The 17643-nt window shown below is 31.7% G+C and overlaps 1 protein-coding gene across 2 annotated transcripts; it reads right to left on the bottom strand.

The window, feature by feature from the left end:
* Window positions 1-581: 581 nt before the first annotated feature.
* LOC107451742 (uncharacterized) lies at window positions 582-10681 on the bottom strand. 2 transcript variants are annotated; one of them, XM_016067958.4, is made up of 4 exons: window positions 10474-10681; window positions 7379-7512; window positions 2608-2748; window positions 582-884 (listed from the first exon to the last, which is right to left on the bottom strand). In XM_016067958.4, the coding sequence occupies exons 1-4, from the start codon at window positions 10613-10615 to the stop codon at window positions 639-641; spliced, it is 663 nt and encodes a 220-aa protein (XP_015923444.2). In that variant the 5' UTR covers window positions 10616-10681; the 3' UTR covers window positions 582-638. The 2 variants fall into 2 exon arrangements, with proteins under 2 accessions (XP_015923444.2, XP_015923434.2); XM_016067948.4 differs by having other exon boundaries at window positions 7379-7533; window positions 10474-10680.
* Between the last annotated feature and the right edge of the window lie 6962 nt (window positions 10682-17643).

Raw genomic sequence — 17643 nt, 5'->3', positions numbered from 1 at the left:
GGAGAGAGAAATTTACGGAAAATGACTTTTTCGCATCAAGGTTTCAAAATCAGTTAAAAGTTTATGTGCATATGGCTTTGCAAACTGAGAAAAACAATAAAATAATGTTTTCAAAATAACCATGCTACAACAGCGTTGTTAAGTCCGAGAACAAAACCATTAAACGCCCATGCAAATATTTCAGATAGACGCGTGACAGAAAACTATATTTTTTAGTTTTATCAACCAGCAATGGTGATACACTTGTAATTAATTTCGAAATTTGGGGATAATGAAACATCTAGCTTCTTCAGTAGAATCAGTAATTTTGACCTCTTTCCTTGTTCTATTGGTTTTTGCAAATCCTTAGCCATTTTGGGATTCCTGATAAAAAAAAAATTTAAAAAGTTGATTAGGTAAGATTCTGAACAATTGACTAAGCGTTTTTCTTTGTCTATCCTTTGGTATAATTTTTCTTAGTATCTGCATAAGTACCTTTTAGTATCTGCAAAGGTTTTTGCAAATTCTTATCCATTTTGGGACTCCTGATTAAAAAAAAAGCGAATAGGTAATGGTTTGAAGAAATGACTAGATGGTTTTCTTTATGTAATATTTATTTTCAAGATACGATATCCATGTAGCGACTTTTTCAAAATGAACTATAGCATCCATGTAGGACCTTTTTCAATATTGTCTCCCTCAGCCAAAGAGGTTGAACTTTCCTCATCCTCATACTGATCCGAATCCAGAATAATCAAATCATCATCTGATAAATCATCATCGATTTCCTGAATCTCGGTGTCATAAATGGCATTTTCAAGTCTGGTTAAGGCCAAAAGATGAAAAGGTAGACCTACAACTAGGGCCAGTCCAAAGAGAGCAATCGCTGTGCTCTGCTTCCATTCCTGAAAAAAATACGTTTAAATAATGAATTATATAATTAAGATTACTTTCATAAATATAGAGCTTTCCAATCTATATTAACTCGTTGGGAGCGATTCGTAATTTATTCGTAATTGCTTTCATAAATATAGAGCTTTCCAATCTATATTAACTCGTTGGGAGCAATTCGTAATTCATTCGCAATTGCTTTCATAAATATAGAGCTTTCCAATCTACATTAACTCGTTGGGAGCAATTCGTAATTCATTCGCAATTGCTTTCATAAATATAGAGCTTTCCAATCTATATTAACTCGTTGGGAGCGATTCGTAATTCATTCGCAATTGCTTTCATAAATGTAGAGCTTTCCAATCTATATTAACTCGTTGGGAGCGATTCGTAATTTATTCGTAATTGCTTTCATAAATGTAGAGCTTTCCAATCTATATTAACTCGTTGGGAGCGATTCGTAATTTATTCGTAATTGCTTTCATAAATGTAGAGCTTTCCAATCTATATTAACTCGTTGGGAGCGATTCGTAATTTAACGAAATTCTCGTCAGGTTATGCGAGCCTCTTAAAAGCTCTCGTATTGTGGTATACCAGTGCGAAGTACAATACAAAAAAGACTAAGGCCGGGATAGCCTGGTTGGTAGGGCACTGGGCCCATATCCATGAGTTCGTGGGTTCGATCCCAGCCGGCAGAAGACTTCCAGTGTAGTAAATGGTGACTGACGTCCGCTAAATCTGTCGAGTCGAAAAGTCCTCCATGTTCCCATAACAAATCAATACCTCTGGGGGTACTGATCCAGGAGTTTCCTTGTCTTCTGGATTGGTTCAAAATTAAAAGGCTACGGAGTCTGTTCAAAGACGGATATAGAATAAAATGCTAACAGATTAACTAAAGAAAAAATTTGATTTTTAATAAATAAAAACTAAATTAAGCTTAAATCAATTTTCAGTAATTACATAAGATGATGTAATTTTTTTTTTAGTTTCTCTTCATATTTTACACTATCAATCACTGATGACTGACTCGGCCAAAACGAAAAGTTCAGTGTCAGCCAAAGATAATTAACTTGACAAACAGCGTGCTAATTGTGGTCCGAAAAGACCATATAATCTCCAAGACCCAAACACCTACTTTGAAATTGACTTAAATAAAAACATTATTTAAAGGAATTAAAGAAAGTAAAATGCCTCATTTCATTTCAGTAAATTCGTGAGGCATTCAGTAAATGCCTCATGATATTTCATAAAATGCCTCAAACTTCTGTTATTGTTTAATTTATTTTAATATTTTGCAGCAAAAAATTTTATTGTTTAGAATTAATTGAAAATTCCTCTTTTTATTGAAAAAGAAATTGATCAAACTAAACACATACTAGTAGAATGTTATTTCATATACGTCGATTCGATTTTTCTTGTTAGTTTTGGCCCTTAGACTTTCTTAAAATACTAGGGCTATTTGTTACACTTAGAAACAGAATAGTTATGCGTCTACATTCATTTTAGTGATTAAGAAACGGCGACAAGCGCATATTGATTTCAATATCCGAATGGAATTTTCACCACTTCCATTCATATTGATAACGATATGTACACGATTGGATGAGTTAAACTCAATCAATCTTTTTTTTAAATTATTTTTTTATAATTACTGTATGTTTATTTCCATCATCTTATTGTTAATTACATTTATTTTTACTTTTAAAATATCAAAAGTAAAAGCTAAGGATGACTTACCTTTAGATCAAGATCAAGACAAACTTCACCATTTTGAAACAACATAGTGATTACAATCGCCAAACCAGCCAGGCATGGAACAAGGAAAATGTGCAAGCTTATAAAGCCATTCCAGACACAATATGCGAGGTAATTTTCACGCTTTGGTAGGAAATAGAAAAATATTTACTTAGTCTTAAGTATTTCAAATCTAATTTTTACTCTCAAACGTACACGCAGTATTTAAAAAACCAGTACCAAATACTTTAAAAACTACAAGCTAAATACATACTTTAACGTATTTATATTTGTAAAAAGATGTGTACAGGTAAAAAAGCGTGTATTAAAGAGTTGTACGTCTTTTTCTCCAGCCATTTTCTTCTTGTGTGGCAAATATATAGTTTGCAATATAATTAATCAAAATATTTAATTTCGAAGATTACCTCATGAGCAATATTAACCTTAACGTTGAAAAAAAAAACCCGATCAAATTTAATTTTTTAAAATGAGCTTTCAATTACATCCCAATTACATTCCAATTTATAGTCTTATAATGAAAATGAAAGAAAATAGAGACAGTTTTTTACGCAATGCGTTATAGCATTTTACATAGAATATAAGCATAATTTACAAAAAAAAAGAAAAAAAAAGGCACACTTGGTTGAATAGTCCCTTTTCATAAAAACAATATATCACAGTTTAATGTAAAAAATAGCCATGGAAACACTGCGAAAATGTATTCTAATAAGTTTCGTATCGACTCATTACTGCAATGCATGGCTGGCACCAGTTTCCCATGGTGGCAATACAGTTCTCTTTTATCAGAATGAGGGCAGAAAACCACAGACATCACTGGTGACGGCTACTTCGAACCAAGTAGTGTAAAATAACATTCTTACGTAGTAAAGAACCCAGATGAAGAGTTGTACAGGTGCTTCACTACACTACTTTGGTATGAGGTAGTTGCCAACATTTTAAGCGTTAAGATATACGAAATATTTTTTCACAATGTTCATAGTCCTGCTTTCGAATTGTGCATATTTTTTTTTCTTGTACTAGTCTTACATACCTTATGTAAAACGATCATGGCCATCAATTTTCTCAAATCCCTTTTTTTGTTTAAAGAATATTTTTCCTTTAGTTTTTAACTGATGTCGCAACGTTGTTTTTCTGTCAACTAGTTTTTACAATCCTGCATTCGAATCCACGAGCCTTTACTTTTTTTGTGCATGTAGAGATTGGCTGTTAGTGAAACAACCCTACCAACAATTTTACCTTGTCCCCAATCGAGCTCAAAATTGGCTCGACTTAAGAACATGCACCGAGGGACCAATATTGGGATGTCTAGATTTTTTAATATTGATACTAGAATAGCTTTTAATATTGAACCATAACAATTCTACGTAGGGCCGATAGTGAAGTGGATAATTTCACGCAGAGCCGATATTGGCTAAATATTAGATATCAAATTTTAGGTTAATTCAACAATTATATATATGGCCAATATACCAATATACCTTTACTCTACCAATATGCCAATGTACCTTTACATTATGGCCAATATACCTTTTTACTCTTATTGACCCTTAGGAAAATTTGCCATGGAGAAGCCTATGGTAATCTATGGCAACCTATGGCTACCATAGAAATTTGTATGGCAATATGCCATACGCCTATGGTTACCATAGAGATTTGTATGGCACAACCCCATAAGCCTATGGCTACCATAGAAATTTATATGGCAAGATACCATACGCCTATGGTTACCATAGAGATTTGTATGGCAAAACCCCAAAAGCCTATGGCTACCATAAAGATTTGTATGGCAGTATACCATAGACCAATGGTAACCATAAGGATTTGTATGGCACGTCACCATTGGTCTATGGCAACCACAGAAATTCGTATGGCAGTATACCATAGGCCAATGGTAACCTTAAAGATTTGTATGGCTGTATACCATAGAGAAAAGTTGATCTAGATCTCCCCCAACGAAACAACAACTTCTATGGAGTCCTCAAAAATATCTTCTAAAAGAAATAAATATCCATTATTTCACCCCGAAGTTAATTAAATTCAACATGTAATCCCGCAACGCATTCCTGGTGAGTCTTTTCCGGCTTCCGGGTGGCCAATTTTCCTATTTTTGAGTGTTTGAAATCCGATGTTCCATTCTTTTAGGCTTAGAGTATCAGACCGCCATGTTAACGTGTCAGCCACTTCAAGTGGAATCTTTCGCTAAATTTGGCGACTTATTTTAATATTTTTTCAATCTCATTCTTGGTCAAAAACATTTTATTGCAAACGCTTATGCGATTATTTTTCTGAATTTATTAAGTTTTTAATTTTCGGCAGTCTGGTACTTTTATTATCTGAATCTTTTTAAAATATGGTATACGTTTGGTATAGGTTCTCGCTATGTTAAATTTTGCCATTTGTTGACTTTGTACACTTTAATTAATATCTTGCTGTTTATATTTTTATCTAAATTTTTTATATTTCTTTCCCCCAACTGTTTCTGATTAAACGACATCTTTCTTTTTATTTTATCCCCTCCCTCTGATTTTATATAAATTTTTAAAGTCACATTTTTTCCATTATTAATGGTGTTCTATTCCCCATAGCAATTTGTAAACTATCTTCATGATGAAAAACGCGGTTAAATAATTATGATCAAGCCAGATCATCATTTCTTTAATAATTAAAAATTTTTAATTCTTTTAACTTGTTCGGTGATAATTTCATTTTATTGCTGTCATATATCAATATCAAAGTCAGTGTTTACATTCTCATTAGTTTTTGATTTTAATTCCACTTAGGTTCTTGCAATGCTTTTTTACGTTATCTTACATACGTTAGGGCTTTATATTTTTATTTTGTGTTTAATTTTTGCTTGCCATTAAATTGCTTTTTTCATGTCTCTGTGTTTTACTATCTTACAACTAATATTTCTTAACTATCTACATATATTTGTACAATGTTCTGTTACATATTTATATATAGCTTAGGGTCATCACTTAACTAGATTTGCTGGATTACTGGTTGACAATTATTTTGCTTCAATATTATTAACGGGACAGTCCCTGGCCATATCATCGGCTGCTGTTACCAAAAATGCTTTTAACAATTTAATCGTTCCTTAAGCTTACAACTTTTCGTCATAGCGATGCCCTGTACCCAATTAATTTTCATTTACTATCCCTGACCAAGTGTAAATAGCAATTATTAATTTTACCAATTTTAATCATGTCTTAAACATGTTTTGTATTTACCAATGTCTCTATATTGCGTTCTCTTTTCTAACTGTGCTTAACACAACTCAACGTAAATTTTCTGAGTTTTATATCTCTCACTAGTGGGGGATCAACTAATTTAGCCTGTTTTCTATTCTTAGCTTTTCATAGTCTAATACCATCTTTTTTATAGATAAAATTTTGTTCTCATGCCACCACTGGTAGCACCGTTACATATTCGGCTTTTGCCCCGTTTGGTCTATTTTAAACTAATTTCGCTTCGACCACCGGTCCCACTTTTTATCTTTTGAGTTTTCATAGTATTTTATTGTTTTAGTAGTCTGTTTAATTTTTAGCTTAGTATCACATATCAAAATTTAAAAAAATTTCATACTCGCTCCGACCATCGAACCATTATTTAAATTTGCTTTCTTTTAGGTTCCTCTAATATCTGACGCTTATCTAATTATGATACCAATCAATCAAATTAACGTTTTTTATACTCGCTCCGACCTCCAGACTCACTTTCTATTTTCTTGTTTTTACAGTTTTAACAAATATTGGTTGCCTGTACTCAATATATTTTGTTCCTAATCAACATAATCAATAGTTTCCCCACTCGCTCCGACGGCCGGACCCATTTTCTAACGGTTAGTACTAACCATTTAAAATTTATTTGAATAAGAACAGCATTCAGAAAGGATTCTTCAAGTGAAACAAGAGAAGTTTATCAAAGAAATTTAAAAAAAAAAAGCTTTCTGGATATATATTTATTCTACAAATATTAAGTTTTGCATTTTTAATATCCATTGCGAATGATTCTTGAAAGTAACTATTTTTTGATGTTTGATAAAATATCAACGAGAAATGTTGTCGTAGCTGTATGGCAAAGGTGTACCATAGCCTATGGAAAAATATTTCGTCATAAGCTGTAGCACATCTTAGTTTTATGGCAAGAAATTTGCCATATAAAAAATGCCATAGGATATTCCTATGGGGTTTTGCCTATGGTAAAATTTTGCCATATACTTTTGCCATATACGTATGGCAAAATTTTGCCATATAAAAAAATGCCATAGGATATTCCTATGGGGTTTTGCCTATGGCAAAATTTTGCAACGCACTTTTGCCATATACGTATGGCAAAATTTTGCCATATAAAAAAATGCCATAGGATATTCCTATGGGGTTTTGCCTATGGTAAAATTTTGCAATACACTTTTGCCATATACGTATGGCAGAATTTTTGCCATAGGCAAAACCCCATAGGAATATCCTATGGCATTTTTTATGGCAAACCTATGCCAAATTTTCCTAAGGGGAGTCAAGATTAACGAATATTGGTGCTAGAGAAACATAAGTAAATATTTTATTTTTTTAACTTTGAGACCTAGTAGTTTTTTCAAGTCGAGAAATATCAAAAACACTTGAATGGAGCTTTTAAAAATATTATTTTTTTCCCAACGAACTTGAAAAAGTAAGGGACAAATTTGTCTGCCCTAAAAGTATCAAGCATGAAATATTTATTAAGCAAAGATTTTAAGTAAATATGTGGATACCTTTTGAGCAATGAGTCTCGATTTTCTGGCTTTAATCATAAGTCTATCAAAGACAATTTCAGAAATTTGTTCATGAGAAATTGGCGATGGAACTGTATCCTTGTTTTCGGTTTCAGATGGATTATCATGCTCATCTAATGCAGAAAAACATTCATCTGTAAAAATGTTGAAAATCAAACTGTTTAAACTAAGATAAAATAAACGTAATAATAATTAAATAAGCTAAAAATATAAACACGGTTAAAGAGTTAAACTTTTTTTTTCGAAGCTCGGGCACTGAAAAAAATAAAAAAGCCGCGATTTGAGTACCTTACACTTGAAGCAAAGCGATGACCTAACACTATATCATCTTGTGCAGAAGAATTATCTGGGCCTTAGAACGGACAAATAACTTAAATATTTTTACATTTTGTCTAATTCAGATATTTAATTTTAATAAAATTATATATGTATATTTTTTACTTATCATTTTTCTGCTTTTTTAACTAAATTTTCACACTGACGGAAGGAAGAATTAATACAATATCTTTTGGCAAATCAGAATATTAGGGTTGCTGGAAGGTAAATTTGGCTAAGCTAAATTATCTTTTCATATTTGTTGGTTAGCTTGACTGAAGCCTTATAAAAGATCTTTAACATATTAAATCGTAAATTTAGTTTCTTCCTTAGCAAATAAGAGTTAAAATCTTATTTAAGTAGTGATTATATTTCCAGTACTATTTTAAATAAAATCACATATGTTAATTTGACATAAGTGTATTTATCATAAATTACATTGGAAAAAAAGCACTTTTCCGTTAGCCTCGAGAAAGGCAAAATTCCGTATCGGAACCTGAAAGCAAAGGGTCGCCAAGTTTGGCGAAAGCTGCGAGTCAGTGCGTTAACTAATATATATTTATATATATCAGTTACTAGTCCTAGTCCTAGTGTTTTGAATTTATTGGGCAGCTGGGCCGCGAAGCGACCCCTATCCCATTCATCTGGAATTTTAGAACACTTTTGGTTGAGCAATGAGGTAAGCAGGCAATGGAGTTGCTTTTATGAGTATATCAGTTACTACTACACACCAACTACTAAACTTTTTGAAAAATATTTTATAGAGTGGTAGGCTATTGAAAATGATTTTTTGACTGAGTTTTTGGTAATTTTGCAAACATTTTAATTGTTCTCCACGAGAGAGCTAACACTAGTGGTTTTGTGTTTCACATGAGCCTTAGCTACAAGCATCAAAAATTTTCCGGGGTGGGACAGTTTCGTCTGTGAAATTTCAGTTGGCACATTGTCTTTATTGAAAATACGAATCCACCAAGATCAAATATTCTGATGCTCTGCTAGCGGAAAAGAATATGATTACACATGATTTAAATACATATTTCGTTGATATATTAAATTTTATTAGCTGAACAATATTCACTTTGTCATTTGTGAGATTGTGCGTAAATTCAACGCTTCGGTTGAAATCAAATCACTTTACTGTTATTCTTAGAAAGTTTAGTTTTTTTATAGTTCGACATTAATTTTATACACAATAAACTTTTAATATCATGTTTTAAGTGGTACAATTAATTTTACAAAAAATGAGATTTATATGTAGGTTTGTAAACGTTTAATAACAGCTGATGAACTAATTATTTATTTAGAGAATGTCCCCTCTATATTGAATATCACCGCTTTTGTCTAATACCAATTTAAAGAATAAATACCAAAATTTTTGATTAAAAATGTTTTTTTTTTTAAAATTATACACAATAGTTTGTATCACTCATATCAACTTATTTACAAGTTTCATATCAACTTATTTACAAGTTTGAAATATATTCCATTTAAGGCAGTGTTCCTTAACCTTTTTGATATAATGGACCCCTTTTAAAAAAATTTAAGAAGTCACGGACCACCCCCCTGTGAAAAAAATACTTGCAAAAAACATCAATTATTAGAAAACATTTAATTTTATTATTTTAATAGTATAAAAATTTTTTAAAATTAAAATTTTTAATGTGAAGTTTGCTGCTGCTTTTCCTTAATTAATAAATTGCATTGGGGGATGATTTTTGACAAAGCAACGTGCATATCATGTTCAACATTCAATCGATTTCGATGTTATGTTTTTATTGTCACAATTTTGGAAAATCCCGCTTCGCAAAGATACACTGTAGCAAATGGAATTATAGCTGCCATAGCTCGCTTTACCAGCAATGAGTAGGTTTTCAAACGTTTTAAAAATTAGTAGTCAGCGGACCCCCAAATTATAACTCATGGACCCCTTAGGGGTTCATGAACCCACAGGTTAAGAAACCCTGATCTAAGGTAATGTCATTATGAAGTCTCTGACGTTTATTTGTATTTTAAAGTTCTCCATGGATAATCACGAAGTTGGTCACCGGGATGAGAGATTTTGTTTCATTTATGTCAATCAGCACAGAAATCTCTAAATAATGTTGATATCTTCTTTTTTCAGTGCATGCATTGCCATATTTACGTAATTTCCTTGTTTCATTTTTACATAAAATGCATTTTATTTAGCTAATAATTTTCTTTCGTGTTTTAATTATGTCTTGTTTTCGACATCATTTTAGTTGGCACGGCGTTGCAAGTAGACGAAATAGGCGCCAAAAAAGTCGCTACGAGACACCTCTTAAAATATTTTCACCAACCGGCCTATAACTTTTAACAATTAAGATGGAAGATAACTTACATAATCTTTACTTAAAATGATTTGATTTTATAATGTCTCTATAGATTTGTTTAGATTTTAAAGTAAGTGTTAATAATTGTTTAATGTAATCGCTTAAGCCTACAATTAAAAGCGGAGATATTTCCGTATCGTGATCTTGCACGCCAACTGCAATCGTCAAGGTGCCAAATTGATTTTAAACGGGAAATTTTTTTAATAAAAAAGAAAAAGAAAAAAAAACGTGTAGAGATTTTCCCGAGGGTGGCTACGAGTAATAACTCTTCGAGTTGGTCCGTTTCTGTAATGTTTTTTTTTAGTTCCACTCGGGCAGCTGACTGGAAGTTGCCAAGACTTGGCGGCAATTCTTCAACAGATCATGATACGGAAATCTCCTCTTAAAAGCGATACATTTCAAAATTACCATTAGTTTCAGGAGATTTTTTCCAAACACTTGAATCTTCACCTTCAGTTTGATCAGATAAAATTGTCTGTTGATTTTGGTTGGTCAAAAGGGACATAATCGACAAAATAAGGTAATTTAGAGGCATAAACTTAAACAACATTCGATATGATTTTTTTAATGTTTATATTTTATCGACGTCATTAGTGGATTTGAATGATAAATATATAACTTTCACGCTCATTACTGTTCCAAAAATGTGAGGCCCATCAATTAGCGGCAAATAAGAAGCAAGAAAAATGAAGATCATTTTCATGACGCACAGGAAATAACTCCAAAACACGTGTTTTTGAGTTGTGCCACTATTGCAGCCCATGAGCGAAGCATTATACAGAAAATTTGTTTCCTAATGTCATTCATTAGCAATTTTATTACTTTTAAATATTTTTAACTGTCATTGAATGTAATATTTCAAACATAAGAATTCATTAGATCTAAGTTAATGGCTCAAACATATTTTAAATCCCGTTATCACCAATCCCCATTTAGCTTTGTATGATACTGTATGAAAAATTTGTTTCCCATTGTCATTCATTAAGAATTTCATTACCCAAGCCAAAATTGTTTATGGTCTTCCATTGAGGGACTAATATGATCTTGATGGTAACCATTAATAATTCAATCATAAACCAATAACCATTATATTTTGGATGGTAATCAATATAAGTAACCATCACTCCAATGTAGGAATTCGGACTGATTTATGATGGTCCAACTAAAGAATAGCAATTTGTTTTAATGATTTGTTCATGTGAAACCATCAGAAATTTCCATCATAGTTTCTTAGAAAACAAGTGGGGGTACGGTCAGATTCAGATACGGTCAGACAATTCGGACTGATTTATGATGGGCCAACATTAAAAAAAATTATTTTGATGGTATATTTCAGAGATCCAACAAGAATTACTATTAAACCATAATGGAAATGTATAGTTGGAACTATCATGGATGATCTCGGATCCTCATGGGTTGTTGGTCCATGAGAATCAAACTTCTTTTGGTGGTTAAACAACATAGTATTAAAATAGCAGTTTCCATCATGGAATGATGGAAGTTTGTTGGTACATCAAGAACCGTGAGCGAACACATAAGGGAAAATGATGGACCATCAAATGATGTTGAAAAATGTTGGTGACCATCAAATGATGTTGGATCATCATGAATCGCACTAAAACCATCAAAATGATTTGATGAGACCATCAAGAATTTTGACTTGGGTACTTTTAAATATATTTAATTATCATTGTATATAATATTTCGAATATAGGAAATCATTAGATCTACGTTAATAACTCTGACATTTTAGGTCCTGATATAATTAATTCCTACTTAGCTTTTAAAGGCGTTTAAAACATTTTAATGGGCGCCCATTACAAACACAGCATTGATTATTGTAGGTTTAATTAAAATGCAATGCGTCTTTTGTTAGTAAATTAAAAAGATTTTCTCTTCTATTCATAAAAATAAATTGAAAACACCTTTTTCGCATCAAAACCAGATACATTTATTTGTTCATACAATAGCATATTTTCCACGGATATTGTCATTTCTGAGATGCGTACAGTTTAAAAACTTAAATATAAAATAATTTATTGACGATCTCAAAGAGTTCGATTTATTTCTTTAATGCATCCAATATTCTGCAAGTTGGCAACGTGATTAGTTGTATTAAATATTATGATACATAATTGAATATGGTATAAAATTTTAATAATGTTATAACTTATTTTTTAAATTTTTTTTTATCAATTGACGATATATAGGAGTTATGGATTCTTCAGAATTACGGATATTTAGAAGCTCGATTATTTTTCGAATGTATTCAGTGTCCTAAAAGTTGATAACGTGGTAGCCAACTCAACGTTATAATTGAAACTGCTTATATTTTAAAAATTTCAACATATTATAGTATATATTGTTGTTTTCTTATAGTATATTTAATAAGAGTATTATCGATTTCAAGAAATTCTAGATCTCTAAGAGTCCGATTATTTCTCTAATGCCTTCAGTAAGTTGGTAACGTCGTTAGATATATCAAGAAAATTAAAATTGAAAATGGTTTTGAAATTTTATAACAAAATAAGACGCATTATTCTTTCATTAGTTGAAATTATCTAGGAGTTCAATAAGTTTTCTATTGCATTCAACGCCCAGCAAGTTGGCAGCATGATTAGTTATCTCAATATCGAGATAAGATGGACATTGTAATGCTAAAAAATAAAGCATGTTTCTCCCAAAATATATTTCCCGAAATAAAAAATCTCTAAAACACTTTAAATTTTTGTTTAATGTTATTTTCATTTTATTTCGCCTATGCTTAATTTTTCCAGTTAAATTGAATTTTAAAACATTTAAAGGAAAGATTCATAGTATCGGCGTTATAATAGTAGTTTTATTTCCATTTCTAATCATGGGCTATTCAAGTATTTCAATCCTTTTAAACAGTACGGTTTCTCCACAAAATGTCAGCCATATAGTATCTACAGTAACACTTCTCATATTTCGTTTTGTATTTTTATTGCTATTTAATCGGCTGTTAATAATTTGTAAACGATTAATGATCTATAATAACGTTAGTGACATAAATGTGGATCTGAAATTTGTGCTATTAATGGTATTTTGGATAATAAAAAACTTTTTACTCAATTTAACAACAGCAATGTACGGTTTAGAAGTTAAAACCATACATAATGTTTCCAAACTTCTTATTTTTGATGTTGAATTTGAGAACAATGCATACTACACTATTGTTGGGATTGTGTTTAGTCTTGGAATAACCATGTATCTCATAATGTCTTTAAATGTATTTGCCATATACTATACTACTGTTTGTTACCAACTTCGCAAATTATTCATCCATTGTAAGACTGGTTTTCGTTCTCAAAACTTCATTAGAAATAAAAAGGCTTTGCACCAATATATAACTGCCATTTTATTGGTTGAGGATATTGACAATAAACTGTCATTCTTCTTGTTTGCTCTAGTTTTCTTCGACGCATCTGTCATTTATTGTTTTGTGACAGCAGTTCTTCATCCGCATGTTTACTACAATTTCGCTCAGAACATTGTAATGCTGTGTATATTTATGAATCAGATCCCCGCGTTTATTGCTATGACTGCATCTGCTTCATTTGTGGCAGAAGCAGCTCGAAGTGCATACAGTTCGATTTGTACATCGTCAATAGATCAACGCTCGTGCGTGAATCAACACTCGTTAGAATTTCTTATTAAAGATAAAAGCAATCTGACTGCTTGGAAAATGATACCGATACGCCGAAGCTTTGCTTTAAGCACAATGGGTGCAATTTTAACTTATGTCCTTTTAATTGATAACTTAAAACTTTACAAAAACTTGTAACATTTCTTTGATAAAGTTCGAAAAAAAATTAGACATTTTAATTTGTACATCGTTGATAGATCATCGATCTCATATGAATCAACACTCGCTTGAATTCTTACCTATATTAATAAAAAGAAGAATTTGTCTATGTGGTTTTTCTTATAACTCCAATGGGGTGATGGAAGAAAGGGGCTATTATAGCCCCCGAACCTAAAAGTCATTCAAAAATTTCAAGTATCTTATTCTATAAAAATGGCATAGGCTTAGCACGTTCTTTACACTGGGGAATAAGTTGTCACTTCACTTACCTGTCCACTTGAAATTCATCAATGATTAACCATTTACAGATGCAACCAATAGGAATTCGTTTCTATCGGGATAGGAATACGAATTGTCCTATAGGAACAGTGCAAACGGAAATTGATTGAAAGAAAGAGCAGAGATCTAGTTTAGCCTCTGACTTCGACAGCTCTATTTTTTTCTTTTTGTTTCTTGTTGCATGAGCTTTTTGAACGGATCTTAGATATTCTCATGTTTCCAATTTCACATCCGCAATCGATTTACCTATACAAGCTGCCGTTTTTATGTAATTTAATAATACGTTCCCTACTAGGATTTTTACAAATTTCCTGGAGTGAATACCATGTGTTCCCACTTCTCTGTCAAGTATGGCGGGGTAGAAAGAAGGCGAATAGAGTTATTTTCAAAAGAACAGACAAGTACATATGTAAAAAATCGAAACGTTCTTTGCAAACTTGTACATTCGAAAAAAAGTAAATTAAACTAAAAATATTATTTTGAAAAAAATCTATAGATTTCGGAACAAAACTAATTTCAGAGTTAATATCCCCGCAACTGTATTAGGTAAGATCAAGTACTTGTATAAATACAGCCAAAAATTTATTCAGTAGTATTATTAATTTTTGATTCATTATATCACGTCATATAACAGTGAGATGACATCAACGAACTAGTACTTAAAAAAAAACTATCTGACACCATGTCATTATTTTCTATATTGACCGATTTTAAAACGTGTTTCTATAAGCTTAAATCAAGAAAAATCAACGGCAATCGAAATAAATAAAAAAAAAAAAACTAAGTTATTTACTATACACCAATTAAATGGGCATTTGCTACTCCAGAAGAAGAATTCCGCTAAAATCAATCACTTGGCTGTGCCTGATCACGTGGTTGAGCTTGGCAATGTAACATTATAGCTATAAAGCTGATTTATTATCAGTTTCCGGATCAGATCTAATTGGATACTTGTAAGCGACATCATGCACTTGTGTCTAACTTGATTGGCTGTTAAATCATGGCATAAACAAATGCTTTGATTTACCCACATGTGATGTCGCTGGCAGGTGTCAGATTGTTGCAAATTTAGACTATCAAGCGCTGGTGACCAATATATCAGTGCGCTATCAATAACCAATAGCAATATTTGGATGACGAATAATACCGTGTATTGTTAATCTTTATTTTGAAGTGTTGAACACGTGACGTGACGTCATTGGCAGGTATCAAACTGTTGCAAACTTAGACTATCAAGTACTGGCGGCCAATGCGTCAATACATTATTAATAACCAATAGCAATATTTGTGTGACGAATAATACCGAGTATAGTTAATCTTTATTTTGAAGTGTTCTATATTTGAAACATATTTTGCTAATATTTAATAATGCTTTCTTATTCTTAAAAAATTGTAATTGAAACAGATTCTATTCGAATGCTAATTTTTGCGTTCCAACAATAGAGAAACTTGTATTTTACTTTTTATTTTTAGTTTAATAAATTCAATTAAAAACAAATTACCATCATCGGCAAATAAAGAATTCAAACGCATACATGAAATAGTTAATTATCAAAAATTGTTGTTTTTAATGTGGCAAAGTGTTGCTGGTATAGTAAAAATAATTTTGCTTACTCATTTAATGTACTTAATCATTTTCCTTTAAACTCGGAAAAATCCTTCCCGAATCAGACATTTTTGCGAATGTATCCAAGGAAGAAAGTTCGAAGTCACTTTTCGGGGGGAAGGGGTTAAAAAAATTATCTTGACTACTTAAAAAAATGAAATCTTACAGAATGTGGCAAAATCAGACAGTCGAAATGCTTCTGTATGTCTTTTGTTTTAAGAAAATAATTGTATTTTTGCCCCTCATAATTTGTAAATATTAGAATCGATAATGAATTGCACCTGTTGTGTCTTTTTCGGGAGTCAATCCCCACCTGTTAAAGAAATACAACAATATATGGAGAGGTCTCAGAATCGAAGGGCCATTTTAAAAATGGTTCTGGTTTCTGAATGTTCAAAGAATTGCCCTAAATAGGCTTCGTTTCGATCACATGGGAACAGTGTGGAAGTTTAGTGTTTAGTATACAGTACGTAAAATAAGAAAAGTGAACACTCTGAATAACTTTTGATCTAATAACCGGATTTTCACATACTAAGACTTATTCAGAATGGTCTGAGAACCTTATCTTAAATATGCTAGTTTATTAGAGCAGACCAAATTTTAAGTTAGGAATTTAGACACAAAAACGTACTTTATTTGAAGTAATGTACCTTTTTTTCGATCGATTTGAATTCTCGACTCCTGAAATATAGGGTAGGGGGACAGCAATTTGGTAAGTATGTTCCCAACAGTTTGGTCGGGAGAGCGGTGAAAGCCTGGACCCCTTATATGTTAATGTGATGTCTTGCATTTTTGGTCGTATCCTAAAATATTTTTACTACCTAATCTTTTGAATATCTAATAGAAAAATTATTGCACACAATATTAAAGCTCGTTTATTCAAAAGGATTTTATGCGAAAAACAATTTTTGATAATTTTTTATTTTATTTTCTTGCCTAATAATAGTCGAAACGTTTTCAAATTTTAAGGTATGAAAATTTTTGCATAATTTTAAAGAACTTAATTTCAAATAAAAAATACAAATTTGAACGAAATCGGCCGAAAAGTTCTTGAGAACTTTGAAACTATACCACGTTCTAAAAATTTGATTTCTCCAGAACTATTCGACCGATTTCTTTTTATACTTCAATTACTTTTCGATTCAGTCAAAAAGTTTTGAAGGTATTGCGAACTGCGCAAAAAGTAAAACTTACCAAAAGGGATCTAAACTTTCGATTTCTCTTCTGCCTAAACTATCGGAACCATATTGTCCAGTTTGCAGATACCCCCTTCTCATATTTTGAGGGCAATAATCCAAATCCCTCAACAAAAAAAAAAACTTTATGTCTATTCAGTGAAGATAGCAGCGTCGGTAAAAATTCATTTAATTTTGAATTGCAGAATGACAACGAATTCAGGAATGCCACATAATCTTTACAACATAATCCACGTGAAATGTAGCCGGCCGCTGTTTTGTAATATGTAGTTGCAGAAGTTACTGAAGTTTCTGGAAATAAAGCAAGAGAACAGAAAGGAAACACAAAGTCCTTCACCGTCAAAGTAGAAGACATACGTATTGCTCTTTAATTGGATGATTTTGCGACACTCAATTTTTGTATGATCAGACAGCCTGATGCATAGCAGTTAAGTTACTGATCTAGTTCATCCTTGATTAAGAGACATCAATTTCGAAGATCTAGTTCAGCTCATACAAACGGTGTTTAATGTTTTTAATACAATCCACGTGAAATGACATAAAAAGCAGTTTCATTCAGCATTCCAATTTTAAAATAAAATCAAAAACAAAATGGTTGCAAGAATCGTCTAAATTCAATCTGCAATGTGATTAACAAAGTCTAAATACCTCTTCTCGATTGTTCCGGTATT

The sequence above is a fragment of the Parasteatoda tepidariorum genome, chromosome 5, assembly GCF_982258835.1.
Source record: "Parasteatoda tepidariorum strain Cologne lab strain chromosome 5, Ptep-v5.0, whole genome shotgun sequence".
Taxonomy (NCBI): Eukaryota; Metazoa; Arthropoda; class Arachnida; order Araneae; family Theridiidae; genus Parasteatoda; species Parasteatoda tepidariorum.
The sequence above is the reverse complement of the archived record's forward strand: the minus strand, read 5'-3'. Positions and strand labels throughout refer to the sequence as shown.